Source organism: Cricetulus griseus, unplaced genomic scaffold (assembly GCF_003668045.3).
Source record: "Cricetulus griseus strain 17A/GY unplaced genomic scaffold, alternate assembly CriGri-PICRH-1.0 unplaced_scaffold_9, whole genome shotgun sequence".
Taxonomy (NCBI): Eukaryota; Metazoa; Chordata; class Mammalia; order Rodentia; family Cricetidae; genus Cricetulus; species Cricetulus griseus.
In genome coordinates, this window is record NW_023277432.1 from 447997 (window position 1) to 463479 (window position 15483).

Consider the following 15483-nt stretch of genomic DNA (forward strand, 5'->3'; position numbering starts at 1 on the left):
ACTCAGTGGAATTCTTCTTCCCACATCAACTATCAGTCACGACAATGTGTTTCAGGCAGAAATCAGATATTCTGGTCTAAGAACACACTCAATTGATGTTTGCTTAGATGACCTTGGATGGGTCATGTTGATAACTGAGTCTAATTAGGAGACAGAGACAGTAATATATGAGAAGGTTATAAAAAATCCAAAGCCAATGTATTAATCATATAAATTTATTTAAGCAGCAAAGACTCAAACATAAAGATACACAAAACTGGGAAAAACAGAAATGCCAGTATGCCAGACAATAGGAAGAGGCAAGCATCTAAGATAAAGACAAAAATAAATAAAAATGTCTCTCCACAGCAACTTGCCCACAAAACAAAACCTTTAGTAACTGATAACATAAGAAATTGTATGAAGACAAACTGGAGAAGGTCCAATATTTTTAAGAAAATGAATATAACTACGTTACTGTTATAGATTACAGAAAATCAGTACACAGACTCACATAATATGAGGTCTATACTTCTCACAAAGATACAACAATCAAAAGTATTTAAAATAATTTCAAAGAAGATGGGGTTGATGAGAAAAAGGCAAGAAATAAGGCAGGAAAATTATTGACAACTTTTAATCAATAGCCCAAAGAAAACATAGGAAAGGAAAAGGGTGATCTTGACCTATGTTACCCAGATCCCAATAATCCCACTGCTATGAAAGAATAAATAAACACAGACTTCACAATTTTCATAAAATTACCTCAAATGATCCTTGAACTGTTATTTTTGACACTCAAGCTACTGGTATTTCTTCTAAAACAGAAGCACCATGCTCAAGATAATCTCTCCAGAAGTGGAGATGTTCTCTTGCTATGGATCAGCATCTCCTTGTAATTCCCTCTGTTTCAGGTAAATACAACCCCACTGATGCTCAATCACAAAACAACTTAGAAAAATAATTTAAAAGACAGGTAGACCAATGGAATCAAATTGAAAAACATAATATATACCCACAAACCTACAATCACTAGATGTTGGACAATGAAGCTAAAATCATACAATGGATAAAAGAAAGCACCTTCAACAGATTGTGCTGGCATAACCAGATGCTGCCATGTAAAAGACTTGCAGACAGATACATAACTATCACTATGCACAAAATATAAGTCCAAATGGATGAAAGAAGCTGAGCATCGGTGGTGCATGCCTTTAATGTCAGCACTCAGGAGGTATAGGCAGTTGGACCGCTGTGAGGTCAAAGCCAGCATTGTCTACAGAGCTAGTCCCAGGAGAGGCTCCAAAGCAATTCAGAGAAACACTGATTTGAAAAACAAAAAACAACAACAACAACAAAAACCAACAACAAGTAGAAAAAACAAAATGGATCAAAAAACTCAACATAAATCCAGAAACACTGAAATTCTTAGAGGAGAATATAAGAGGTACCCTCACGGAGTTTGTACAGTAGATGGCTTCCTCAACATAATAACAGTAGTACTAACACCAAGATCCAGAATTAATAAATGGGACCTCCTGAAACTGAGAAATTTCTGAAAGGCAAAGGACATAGTCAACAAGACAGAAAGGCAGCCCCACAGAATGGGAAAATATATTCATCAACCCTACATTTGACAAAGTGCTGATTTCCAAAATATACAAAGAACTAAAAAGTTCATCACCAAATCACTAAAAAATCCAATTAAAAATTGGGATATACAATTAAATAGAGATTTCTCAATCTAGGAATCTAAAATGGCTGAAAGACACTTAAGAATGTGATCAATATATTTAGCAATCAGGGAAATGCAAATCAAAACAACTAAGGTAACATACTGCTCTTGTAAGAATAGCTAAAATCAAAAACAACAATGACTGATTATGCTGGAGAGTACTGGAGAAAGAGCATTCCTCCACTACTGGTGAAACTGCAAATTCATATAGCCACTTTGGAAATAAGTAAGGAAATTTCTTTAGAAATTTGGAATCAATCTACCACAAGATAGAGCAATTCCACTCATAGATATATAGCCAAAAGATGAACCTTCATACAACAAGGACATCTGATCAACTATATTCATAGCAGTATTATTTATAATAGCTGAAAACTAGATTCAACTTAGATGTCCCTCAACTTAACAATGGATAGAGAAAATGTGGTACATTTGCAAAATGGAGTACTACTCAGCAGGAAAAAAATGGAATCTTAAAATTCAAAGGCAAATGGATGGAAGTAGAAGAAACCATCATGAATGAGGTAAACCAGTCTGAAAAAGAAAAACCTGGTATGTACTCGCTTATATATGGGTTTTAGACATGGAAAAAAAAGTATTAACAGCCTATAATCCACATCATCAGAGAAGCTAGGAAACAAGGAGAATCCTAAGAGAGATATATACATGGTCTCACAGAGAAGCTGAAAGAGATAAGATCTCCTGAGCTAATTGGGACCATGGGGGGAGAGGAGAAAGATTTAGGAGAATAAAAAGGGAATAAGAGGTGGGGAGTGGATGACTTGAGGGAGTAGGAGGATTGAGATGGGGGAAGAATAGGGGACAGCAAGAAAAAATATAGCATAAAAGATGGAGCCATTATACATTTAAAGAGAAATCAGGAACTAGACAAATGTCCAGTGATCTACAAGGATGACACCAATGAACAATTCAAGCAATAGTAAAGAGTTTTCCTTAAATGTCCTTCTCTGATAATGAGATTGATGACTACCTTATATTCAATCCTAGATCCTCCATCCAGTAGCTGATAGAAGAAAAAGCAGACACTTACAGCTAAATACTGAGCCACACTCTTGAAATCTACTTTCAAATAGGGAGCAGTGATGAGCAAAGAGGTCAAGACCAGACAGGAGTTATCCACAGAAACAGCTGACCTGAACAAGGGGAAGCTGAAGGACCACAGACTGATAGCTAGGAAACCAGCATAGGACTGATCCAGGCCCGCTGAACATGGGTGTCAGTTAGGAGGCCTGGGCAATCTATGGGGCCTGTGGTAAAGGATTAGAATTCATCCCTAGTATATGAAAGGATTTGGGAGTCCATCCCACATAAAGCAATACTCTCTCAGCCTACAGACCTGGGTGTGGTCCTAGGCCTTGCTGCAAATGATATGACAGACTTTGAAGATCACTTGTGGAAGGCCTCACCTTTGCTGGGGAGCAGAGAGAGCATGGGGAAGTATTCAGTGAGTAGCAGGGGAGGAGGTGCTGAAGAAACTGTGACTGACATATAAAACAAACTAGTTTCAATTTTTTTTTAAAAACGGAAAGGAATGCTCACCATTTCCATGTCCTATGGCAAATAACATGGAATCTGCCAAATCTACCTGCACAGCACCATGCACACTTGAGAAATCTGTGCACATCAGAAACTCCCTTTCTCCCCTGGAACTAAACTTCTCTGAATCCCATCATTGTGTTTATTTGCACCAACAAGTAACAAGCATTCTATTCATGTATCCATGAAAGACAATCCACATTACCATTATTCCACAAGTTTCTAAACTATTTGCAATATTTTTAATACAACCCTGAAGAAGTAATGCAATATTCAGAACTTCCAGAAACCAGAACTCCAGTTTTCTAATCTGTCTTCCCATTGCAAACAGAAGCACTGCCCATATGTGAACACTAAACAATGATACTACAAGAATTAAATCCCCCATGCCAGGACTGCAGAGTCTCCCATTACCTAGTTACTTGTTCTAATATAGCACACCTGACAAAACTATGATTTTCGTAAAAAAAATAAAATAAAATAAAATTTTATTGAATGAAGGAACCGGCTTCCCTTTTGGCAGCCATAACAGCTGAACACGTGCTTGCCATAAACCTGCCTTGGTCACTTAGAGGTCAGATGCCTGTCTCGTGACAAGGAACCTTAGTCACTTAGAGGTCAGATGCCTGTCTTGTGACAAGGAACCAATCAGAAGTTAGCTGGTGGCGCTATGCTTTACGACCCTGGGTGTGCTTTACGGACAAGCGCACGACAATGACATAGAGAGCATAGCAACCACCCTGGGAGGGCCTATGGGCCATAACAACCAGTTGACCGATCAGCACAGGGCAAGCCCTCCAAGCCTGGAAGCACACCAATCGTGAGCCTGTGCGTAAGCCTGTGCGTACCCCTAAACACTCCCCTTACGCTGCCCTATAAGATCTTTTGGGAGCCCGTAGGAGCCGTCTTTTCTAGCTGTCCGCCATGGCAGGTGGGTGAAACACCCGAGCTAGCATGGAGTTAGCTCGTTAAATTACAATAAAGCCTCGTGCAGTTCTGCAGCAAGCTCTCGAATCCGCCTGGTGATTGGGGTGACCACGAACGTGGCCTGGGACCCCGAATACTTGAGTTTTCGGGGGTCTATCATTATGACACCAGGGTTTACAGTTTGTTGTGACCCTGTATTGCCTCCTTGAGCAGATACTTTATCAAACACCTGTTTTTAGATATTGGTATAAGCCTAGTTGCTTGTAAATCAGGGGTGGCTTCTTTGTAAGGTTTCAAGCCAAATATATGGACAATCCTAGTGAACAAATGAGTTTCCTGGCATCCAAATAAGGCCAGTAAGCCTATAGTTATTTTGGGGTGTCAGAGCCAGTCCTCTCTCAGCTCAATCCTATTTAGAGGGACATACTATGGGAAGTAGAGACAGGCAGATCTCTGTGAGTTCAAGGCCAACCTGGTTTACAGAGAGAGTGCCAGGATAGGCTCCAATGCTACACAGATAAACCCTGTCTCAAAAAAAGAGTGCTCACTGGAAACATCTTCCTAAACCCAGCTCCCTCCTCCCAAAGATCTGATCAGATTAAGTCCACAGAGTAAAATTACTGAGAGAACTCGCCCTAGGCAAAGAGTTTACATGGCCACATGGGACTTCACAGGACAGGGAATCAGGCTGAATTCTCCCCCCAGATACAAGGAGGACCCACCACACTGTCTGCCACACCTCACCATCTGCTCTTTCCCGTCTGCAGACAGCATCCCCTAGCTCACCATTTTGTGGTTTCCCAGATCACTGAAGCTCTAAGCTCAGCTCCCTGCAGCAGCAACTGCACCCCAGCAAAGATAACCTCTCTCTCCTCTTCAAAGTCAAACCCGATGACTGGAAGAGCCCTGCATCTCTTCTGACTGGCAGGTCACCTTGAGGGCCTGATTGGATAGTGAGGCTTGAGTGACAAGAGCATCTCCCCTAGGATTAGAGTGTGCTTAAAGACAAAGTATTGTGGTTCCTGGCCATGCTTTCCATACATGAAAAGAATCTGTACTGCTTAGGCAAAGATTTGCATTTCAATAGCACTGGCTTCTGGCTCAGATTACAGACACTGCTCCCAGCCTGTTGCCCATAGTACCTTCCCCTTGTCCTCGTGGATATAGTTAAAAAGGTTGTACACACTGTCTCTGATGATGCAGCAATCCAAATCAGAACAAATCAAAACGAATTAGAGACAGGTCACTTGGGAGACATGGAGCAGAGCCACAGCAGACCACTGGGCCACTGAAGCCTCCATTACCCCTCCCATCCCCTCCCAACTTTTGTCCTTCCCTCCCTCCACTGTCTTCTCAGTCTCAGCAGGATCAGATCTCTGTAATCCCTGAAGATCCGGGGCCTTTGCTGTGTGGGATAAACAGCAATTGCAGAGGCTGGAGCTCCCAGAAAAACAGCCACATCTGGAGCAGAGCCGCAGTATTGGCAGCAGCCTCCCTCACACTGATTAACACAGTTGCTTCCTGCCTCTGGGCGAAGGCAGAAGGTGCAGCAACCTAGATGGCAGTGGTGGAGGTGGCTGGACCAAAGAGTTCACCTACAGATATTTTGTGCATGAGGTTTCTAAGGAAGGAGATAATGTTGATACTCCAATAACCTCTCTGATAGTCCATATGGTGTAGTGTTCAAGGATTTTCAAAGAGGGTCTGTGTTTAAGGAGACGGATGCAGATATGAACTCAGCAAGCCACTGCTGAAGTCATCCCCACAGGGCTCAGTGACCAAGGAAGAGTCAGAGAAGGAGACAGCTGTCGTGGAGACAAAGAAGCAGATTTTCCCCTATGCTGCAGTGGGAGAGTGACGCTATATGGAAAACTGTGTGTATTTCCACTGAGACGCCTGTTAACATGTGTGGCCTGCAGGTCCTGCACCAAATGGATGTTGCCCAGAGGTCACAAAACATAAACTCTTGCATTGAGGCCCATGAGAAAGATATGGTGCTCTCTTTTGCTGTGCAGTGCAGCAAGGATATGGTATGTGGGATCTGCATGGAGGTCTTCTATGAGAAAGCCAACCCTAGCGAGCACAGCTTTGGGATCTTGTCCAACTGCAACCACACCTACTGTCCAATTTGCATTCAAAAAGGTAAAGGTGCTAAGCAATTTGAGAGCAGAATTGAAAGGGAGACTCCTCCACAAAATTCATTTGTGCTTTCTAATTTTGGGGAGAATTTACTATCTGGTGCCAAATTCCATCTGGAAGGACAACATTTAAATGCATGTATTTTATCATGAACTTGGGTGTTCTAATTGGGATTTCTTCTTTGTACTTCAGCTAGCTGCTAGGTTAGTCCATCTGTCTATTTTATTTGAAAGAGAAAAACCTGTGTATCAGTTAGTAGACTCCTTGTGCTTTTTTAAGACACTGTGTTTAATGGATTAGACATTTTAGGCTTTGTGAACAAACTTATCTAGCTTTGAATGTATGTTTCCTGGAGTTTTACATTTACCACTTTTCTATTCCATACATTATGCTAGTAAATAATCCACCATCTTTCAAAACTGTTCACATATATGAACAACAGACACACAATCCAAACAGAGAAAAGTTACAAGAAATAAATTTAGTGAAATGTGAAAAAAGCAAAAAGCTCAGGTTTAATGGATACATCCCTCCTGGATGGCATTTCAGTACCCCAGAAAGGTGATTAGAAAGGGAGACGCAAAATCAACACTGAGGTCAGATGAATTGAAGATACTGTCTTCCTGGTGGTCACAGGAACTTCACACAACCAACAAAGTAAAGACAGAACCAGATCTCAAACAAAAAGTAGGTCTTCCCCCATTCAGAAGTGTGGAAGATTGCTCCATTGCTTTCAGTTTAGTCCTGAAATTCAGAGCTAATTCTAGGCAAATGAGTAAGAATAGACAGAGCAGTATTCATGGAAATTTGAATACTTAGAGGTTAATGAGCTAGGAAGAATGTTTTAATGAGTTCTATTGTTAGACTGCACATCTTGATCCAAGAGCAGGTAAAAAAAAAAAAACTGCCCCTGCATTATTTAAGATTCTCTACACAAAGGGGATGGTAGAGTGCATCTATCCATGTATCTATAAATTAGATTTATTAGAATTTCTCACAATCTATGATTCCTGAAGTCCAACCATTGCTTCCTAATAATGGAAATTTGAAAGAATCCAATAGATCTTTTCTAAGACTTTAGTCTACCTTAAGTGAAGAATTCAGTAATTGTCCATTCTATGAGGCTGGACATGTCACAGGTTGTCTCTTTATACACAAAATTTCCAAAAATGTAACCTCTAATCCTAGTACCTGAATGATGAATTTTTTAGTGAGAGCTATGGAAGACAGGAAAAACAGACAGCTGCCTTCTTCCATATTGTTTTGTTTTTTTATACCTATGGGGTTCATGCCAGAAAGTCAGATCCAGGTGGATTGTAATCTATGTTTTGTTAAATTTTTGTTTAAATAAATGGCAACGAAAAACAGGAGGAAGGCACAAGATAAGACATTAACTATTTTATTGTAGGCCTGGTAGAGTAGAGAGACAAAGAGAGAAGAGGAACAGAGTTACTTTCTGACCACCATGGCCAGTCACCTTAGAGAGGCAGAGAAAGTGCATAGTTGGGAGAAATGAGGAGCAGAAGCTGAGATAAGACTAGAGAGAAGAGTAGAGAGAGAAGTGTAGAGTATATAGAGAGAAGTGTAGAGAGAGTAAAGAGAGCATAAATGGGCAGGGATATATCCTTTAAAGGGGTCCTCTGCACCTGCGTGCAGACTTAGTTCCCATGGAACACTGGGTTGATCAGGGTACTCCCTGTTCCATCAGGTAACAGAGCAGGCAACCATAATGCCTTAACCTTTTATGTTCGATTGTTTATTTTGTTGTTGTTGTTGTGTGTTTTTAAAGAAATCATTTATCTGTGTAGACCTGGAAATCATTCTGTAGTTGAGGCTCATCTGAAACTCAGAAAGTCACATTGATTCTTTCTCCTGAGTGCTGGTGTTAAAGTGTGCACTGCTACCAAGTACCTAAAGTTGGATATTATCACCTCAAATGATTTAAAAACCTCCAATTATGTAAATCCCTCTCATATATACCCAATTCTTATTGAATTAAGTAATTCTAGAGTAGCCATCTTAACCAATAAGAAAGAAGATATGTGAAAATTCTCTCACCTGAAGGAAGCAGGGACAGCATCTGAGTGGATCCAAAGCAATGTTTTCCTAAGCAAAGGAAGGATGGTGGTTTTGAAGAGTAAGAAAAACTTTCAAGGAACACTGGTCCCTGCCCTAGGGCCCTCTTCTCTGCAGGTAATCACACCCGGAACTTTCTTGAGAAAAATAGTTCCCAGAATAACTACCAGAGGTTCCGATGACCTCTATGGAATGTTTCAATGCCATAAATGTGCCCCAGGTGTGTGATTCATGTGACACATGGTTTATGGTTTAACTGATGAATACTGTATGACTCTGATATTTCCCCATTCCTTCCCCCTGTCCTCCCCCTGTTTCTTTGTGGTTTTTGCCTTTATAAGCCTGTCACAAATTCAGGCCGGGGTCGAACTCCTCTACCCCTGCGTGGTGTATGAGTTTCGACCCCAGCATGCTGGCCTGAGATCTCATTCCGTTTCACTCTTAATAAACTTCCTCGTGTGATTGCAGCAAGTCTGGTCTTGGTGCCTCACTGGGTGTGCACCTTTCCTGAGACTTGAGTGAGGGTCTCCCTTCAGGGGTCTTTCATTTGGGGCTCGTCCGGGATCTGCGCGACCACCCAGGGGTCCTAGACCCACTTGGACGTAAGCATCTTCATTCCTCATTGTTCTGTTGTGATTCTGTGTTTGTGGATTGTTCAGAGATCTGGTGTGATCGCAGTTCTGGTTTTGCAAACGCTCTAATCGCGTCTGCTCCTCCAGAGGGGGGGGAGCAGAGTGGACAGGGATAGACGTATCCAGGTGTCCACCATTTGTTCACCCTGGGAGATGTCCCAGGAGGACAGGGGAAGGACCAGGGATGCCTGGTGGACCCCCACGGGGAAAGTCAGGAGATTAGTTTCCTCCTTGACGATCTGTGTCAGAGGGCCAACTACAGACCGTCTGATTCTTTTCAGGATTTCTGGTCGACTCGAGGTCGGCGACTGACTTTGTCTCTCTGTTTCGTAGTCTTTGTGATTGTTCTTCTTGTAAGTGTGATAGAACTAGAAATGGGACAGACCGTGACGACCCCACTAACACTGACTCTGGACCATTGGACAGACGTTAAGACGAGGGCTCATAATCTTTCTGTTGAAGTCAGGAAAGGGCCTTGGCAGACTTTCTGCTCCTCCGAATGGCCGAGTTTTGGCGTAGGATGGCCTCCGGAGGGAACTTTTAACCTGTCTCTCATTTCCGCTATCAAGCGAATTATTTTTCAGGCTTCAGGGGGACACCCTGATCAGGTCCCATACATTATCGTGTGGGAGGACCTGGTCCAAAACCCGACGCCCTGGGTGAGACCCTGGACGACAGGGGCAGAAACGGTGATGGTGGCCGTGGCCGCCAAACCGAAAGTACCTCCTCCAGATAAACCGGTACCTGCTCCATCGGCCCCTATGGAAATCTATCCTGAAATTGATGATGGTTCCCTTCTCCTCGACCACCCTCCACCCCCATATCCTCAACCAGCTTCCCATGCACGTCCCCCACAGGTGCTGCCCCCCGCTGACTCCCGGACGACCTCTGAAACGGGACCGGCGGCCGGAACCCGAAGCCGCCGGGGTCGCAGCCCAGGGGGAGAGGGCTCGGGGCTTGACTCTGCTACTGCCCTACCATTACGGGCCTATGGACCCACCCCAGCTCCAGGAGAACTGGTCCCACTACAATATTGGCCGTTCTCATCAGCCGATATGTATAACTGGAAAACTAACCACTCCTCTTTTTGAGAGAATCCCTCAGGCCTGACGGGACTCCTCGAGTCCCTGATGTTTTCTCATCAGCCCACTTGGGACGACTGCCAGCAGCTTTTGCAGGTCCTCTTTACTACGGAAGAGAGGGAGAGAATCCTCTTAGAAGCTAGAAAAAATGTTCCGGGACCAGATGGAACCCCCACCAATCTCCCTAACCTCATAGATGCAGCCCTTCCCTTGATCCGCCCTGACTGGGACTACAACTCTGCAGAAGGTAGGGAGCGTCTCACGGTCTACCGCCGGGCTCTAGTTGCAGGTCTCAAGGGAGCTGCAAGGCGACCCACGAATTTGGCTAAGGTAAGGGAGGTCCTACAAGGTCCGGTGGAGCCACCCTCTGTCTTTTTAGAGCGCTTGATGGAGGCTTACAGGAGATATACCCCATTTGATCCCTCCTCAGAGGGACAGCAGGCGGCTGTAGCTATGGCTTTTATAGGACAGTCGGCCCCTGATATCAAGAAGAAGTTACAAAGATTAGAGGGGCTCCAAGATTATACTTTACAGGATTTAGTAAAGAAAGCAGAGAAAATGTATCATAAGAGAGAGACTGAGGAAAAAAAGCAGGAGAGAGAGAAAAGAGAGACAGAAGAGAGGGAGAATCGGTGTGATTGTCGCCAAGAAAGGAATCTGACTAGGATTTTGGTCGCAGTAGTAGGTGAAGAAAGGTTAGAGAAAGGACAGTCAGGGTACCTGGGCAACAAGGCAAGGAAACCCTTGGGCGGACAGAGACCACGACTTGAAAAGGACCAATGCGCATACTGTAAGGAAAAAGGACATTGGGCCAGAGAATGCCCCCGAAAGAAACAAAAGGGCCCTAAGGTACTGGCCCTTGAAGAAGATTAGGGGAGTCGGGGCTCGGTCCCCCTCCCCAAGCCCAGGGTAACTCTCTCTGTGGAGGGGAACCCCGTTGATTTCTTAGTGGATACTGGGGCTGAACACTCGGTCTTGACTGAACATTAGGACAACTAGGATCAAAGAGAACACTGGTCATGGGAGCCACTGGTAGTAAACTTTACCCCTGGACAACAAAAAGAAGTTTAAAAATAAAAAAAGCCAAGTGACTCACTCTTTCCTTGTAATCCCTGAATGTCCTGCTCCGCTTCTAGGCAGGGACTTGTTGACCAAACTTAAGGCCCAGGTCCAGTTCACCTCGAAAGGGCCAGAAGTCACCTGGGGGGAGGCACCTGTAGCATGTTTAGTTCTGAATCTAGAAGAAGAATATAGCCTCCATGAACCCAAGATTGGAAATTTGCCCTCTAAGGAATGGTTGGTAGCTTTTCCAGGCGTTTGGGCAGAGCAAGCGGGAATGGGACTGGCTAAACGGGTACCGCCGGTAGTGGTCGAATTAAAAGCAGTCGCCACCCCCATCTCAGTCAGGCAATATCCCATGACTCGGGAGGCCAAAGAAGGCATTCGACCACACATCCAGAGGCTATTACAACAAGGTATACTGATTCCTTGCCAGTCCCCCTGGAATACCCCCCTCTTGCTGGTACTCAAGCCTGGAACCAATGACTACCGACCTGTCCAGGACTTGAGAGAGGTCAACAAGCGGGTACTGGACATTCACCCAACAGTGCCAAATCCCTACAATTTGCTAAGTTCCCTGCCACCGGAGCGGTCTTGGTATACTGTTCTGGATTTAAAAGATGCCTTTTTCTGCCTCAGACTGCATCCAAGTAGCCAACTCCTGTTTGCCTTCGAATGGCGGGACCCCGACGGAGGACACACCGGTCAGCTGACCTGGACTAGGCTTCCGAAAGGATTTAAGAACTCACCAACTCTCTTCGATGAAGCGCTCCACCGTGACCTTGCGCGCTTTAGGGCACGAAACCCCCAAATCTCTCTCTTACAGTATGTAGATGATTTGCTGCTTGCAGCCTCCACCTGGGAACTATGCCTTAATGGGACCAAAGAGCTTCTAAAAGAATTGGGTGAGTTGGGATACCGGGTGTCTGCAAAGAAGGCCCAATTATGCCGTCTGGAAGTTACCTACCTGGGATACACCCTCCGGGAAGGAAAGCAGTGGCTCACTGAAGCCCGAAAGAAAACTGTAATGCAGATCCCGACCCCCACCACTCCATGACAAGTACGTGAGTTTGTGGGAACGGCGGGCTTTTGTAGACTCTGGATACCGGGATTTGCCACCTTGGCGGCCCCTTTGTACCCTTTGACTAAAGACAAAGTCCCATTTACATGGAAAGAAGAACATCAGAAAGCCTTTGATAAAATAAAGACTGCCCTGCTCACAGCCCCTGCTTTGACTCTGCCAGACTTGACCAAAACTTTCACCTTATACGTTGATGAACGGGCTGGAGTAGCTCGGGGAGTCCTGACTCAGGCCCTGGGTCCTTGGAAGCGGCCAGTGGCCTATTTGTCAAAGAAACTAGACCCCGTTGCCAGTGGTTGGCCCTCTTGTCTGAAAGCCATTGCCGCAGTAGCCTTGCTTGTCAAAGATGCTGACAAGCTGACCCTGGACCAACATGTGACTATAATCGCCCCTCATGCCTTAGAAAGTATTGTGCGACAGCCCCCCGACCACTGGATGACAAATGCTCGAATGACTCATTACCAGAGCTTGTTACTAACTGATCGAATAACTTTTGCTCCCCCTGCTATCCTCAACCCTGCCACCCTGCTCCCTGATGCAGATGACTCTACTCCTGTGCACCGATGTGCTGATATCCTGGCCGAGGAGACTGGAATCAGAACGGACCTGATGGATCAACATTGGCCAGGTGTGCCTAGCTGGTATATGGATGGCAGCAGCTTCATGGTGGAAGGGAAAAGAAAAGCAGGAGCGGCGGTGGTAGATGGGAAGCAGGTGTTATGGGCCAGCAGTCTCCCAGAGGGGAAATCTGCTCAAAAAGCTGAACTTTTGGCACTGATTCAAGCTCTGCGCCTGGCAGAAGGTAAGGCTGTTAACATCTATACTGACAGCCGCTATGCCTTTGCCACCGCCCACATTCATGGGGCCATCTATAGGCAGAGAGGCCTACTCACATCGGCAGGGAGAGACATTAAAAACAAAGAGGAAATCTTGGCTCTTCTAGAAGCCATACACCTACCCAAGAAATTGGCCATTGTCCATTGCCTAGGACATCAAAAGGGGACTGCCTAGGACATCAAAAGGGGACTGACCCAGTTACATGGGGAAACCAGATGGCAGACCTGACAGCCAAGCAAGCCGCCCATGGAGTTATGGTGCTAATAGAAGGAACCAGAGATCACCCACCAGAGCCCCCGGAGCTGGAGCTCACACACAAAGACTGTGCCTTGACTGAAGATGGGCAAATTGTCTTACCCGCTAAAGAGGGGCAGGACTATGTAAAAAGATTACATCAACTAACTCACCTCGGAACTGAAAAACTTAAACAACTACTTAACAGTTCCAAATACTATGTTCAAGACCTACACACCATAACAAAACAGGTAGTAGAGGCATGTCAAGCCTGTACTATGACCAATGCCGCCCGACCGTTCAAGGAGCCTGGAAAAAGAATAAGGGGAGATCGACCAGGAGTTTATTGGGAAATAGACTTTACTGAAATTATGCCAGGAAAATATGGTAATAAATATCTTCTAGTTTTTATAGATACTTTTTCAGGATCGGTAGAGGCCTTTCCCACAAAATCTGAAACTGCTCAGGTGGTGACCAAAAAGATACTAGAAGAAATTCTGCCCAGATTCAGGATTCCCAAGGTAATCGGGTCTGATAACGGCCCAGCCTTCGTTGCCCAGGTAAGTCAGGAATTGGCCAACCAACTGGGGATTAATTGGAAATTACATTGTGCTTACAGACCCCAGAGCTCAGGACAGGTAAAAAGGATGAATAGGACTCTAAAAGAGACCCTTACTAAATTAGCTATTGAGACTGGCAGCAAAGACTGGGTGACCCTCCTCCCCTTTGGACTTCTTAGAGTCCGAAACTCGCCTGGGCGTTTCGGCCTTACCCCTTATGAAATCCTACATGGGGGACCGCCCCCCCCAACGGAGTCGTGCAGGATATTGGATCCTAGCACTTACTCCCCCTCCTCCTCTGCTTTATTTACTCACTTAAAGGCCTTAGAAGTTATTAAAACACAGATCTGGAGTCGAATCAAAGAAGCCTACGCTCCAGGAACCATCTCGGTGCCCCACGGGTTCCAGGTCGGAGACTCAGTCCTGGTCAGACGACATCACCTGGCACACTTGAGCCCCGGTGGAAGGGACCCTACCTGGTGCTGTTGACTACCCCCTCGGCAGTCAAGGTCGACGGGATTGCTGCCTGGGTCCATGCTTCCCATGTCAAAAAGACACCCAGTCAAGGCAAGGATAACCATGAAGACAATTGGACAGTGGCAACCAGTGACAATCCTCTTAAGCTGCGCCTTCACCATAGCCCCAACCTTGGGTAATAATCCCCATGCCCCCCAAAAACTAACCTGGGAAGTGCTTAATGAAGAGGGCGACGTCGTATGGTCAACAACCGCAGTGCACCCCCTTTGGACTTGGTGGCCTGATATTGCACCCGATATCTGTAAATTAGCAGCCGGCTCTATGGCCTGGGATCTTTCCAGTTACACTGATTTAGAAAAGCCACCCCCAGAAGAACAGTGTGTCCCTCATGGCATAGGGAGCACATTGGGGTGTTCAGGACAATTTTTCCGAGCCAACCTCCAGGCAGCAGACTTCTATGTCTGCCCCGGGCAGGGAAAATCCAGAGAAATGAAGAGATGGTGCGGAGGGGCTTCAGACTATTTTTGTAGTAAATGGGGATGTGAGACCACAGGGGAAGCCTACTGGAACCCTTCTTCCTCTTGGGATCTAATTACGGTTAAAAAGGGTCGTAAGCCAGAAGAGCCAGAAAAAGGAGAAAGAGATCCCTCCAAATACCCGGCTTATAGGACTGGGTGTGCCTCTGGAAGCTCTGATGGCCCTCAGGGGCCATGCAAAAACAATTATTGTAACCCCCTAAATATCAGCTTCACCCCACAGGGAAAACAAGATCGTCAATGGGTAAGAGGAAATCGGTGGGGATGGAGAGTCTATACTGGCAGCGGGGACCCTGGATTCGTTTTTGTTATTAAGATAAAAATAGAAAGTCCACTCACATGACCCGTAGGCCCCAATTCGGTGCTTGATAACCCCATACCTAGGCCTGAGAGGCCTCCTCATCCCACCCAGTCACCAAAGGAGGACTCATATCCTCTCTGGACTGCATCCTCCCGTGTCCCTATGGGGACTGAGGACCTTCTGTTCAATCTGCTTGATAGTGCATTTGTTGTTTTAAATCGCACTAACCCTGCCGCTACTCAGTCCTGCTGGCTGTGTTTTACTTCTAATC

The 15483-nt window shown here is 45.3% G+C and overlaps 1 protein-coding gene across 1 annotated transcript; it reads left to right on the forward strand.

Moving 5' to 3' along the window:
• Positions 1-10175: 10175 nt before the first annotated feature.
• LOC100771342 lies at positions 10176-14554 on the forward strand. The gene is given in 6 exon segments (XM_035453936.1): positions 10176-10667; positions 11031-11109; positions 11112-11201; positions 11204-13248; positions 13251-14337; positions 14340-14554. Coding segments are annotated over 6 exon segments (4008 nt in total).
• Positions 14555-15483: the final 929 nt, after the last annotated feature.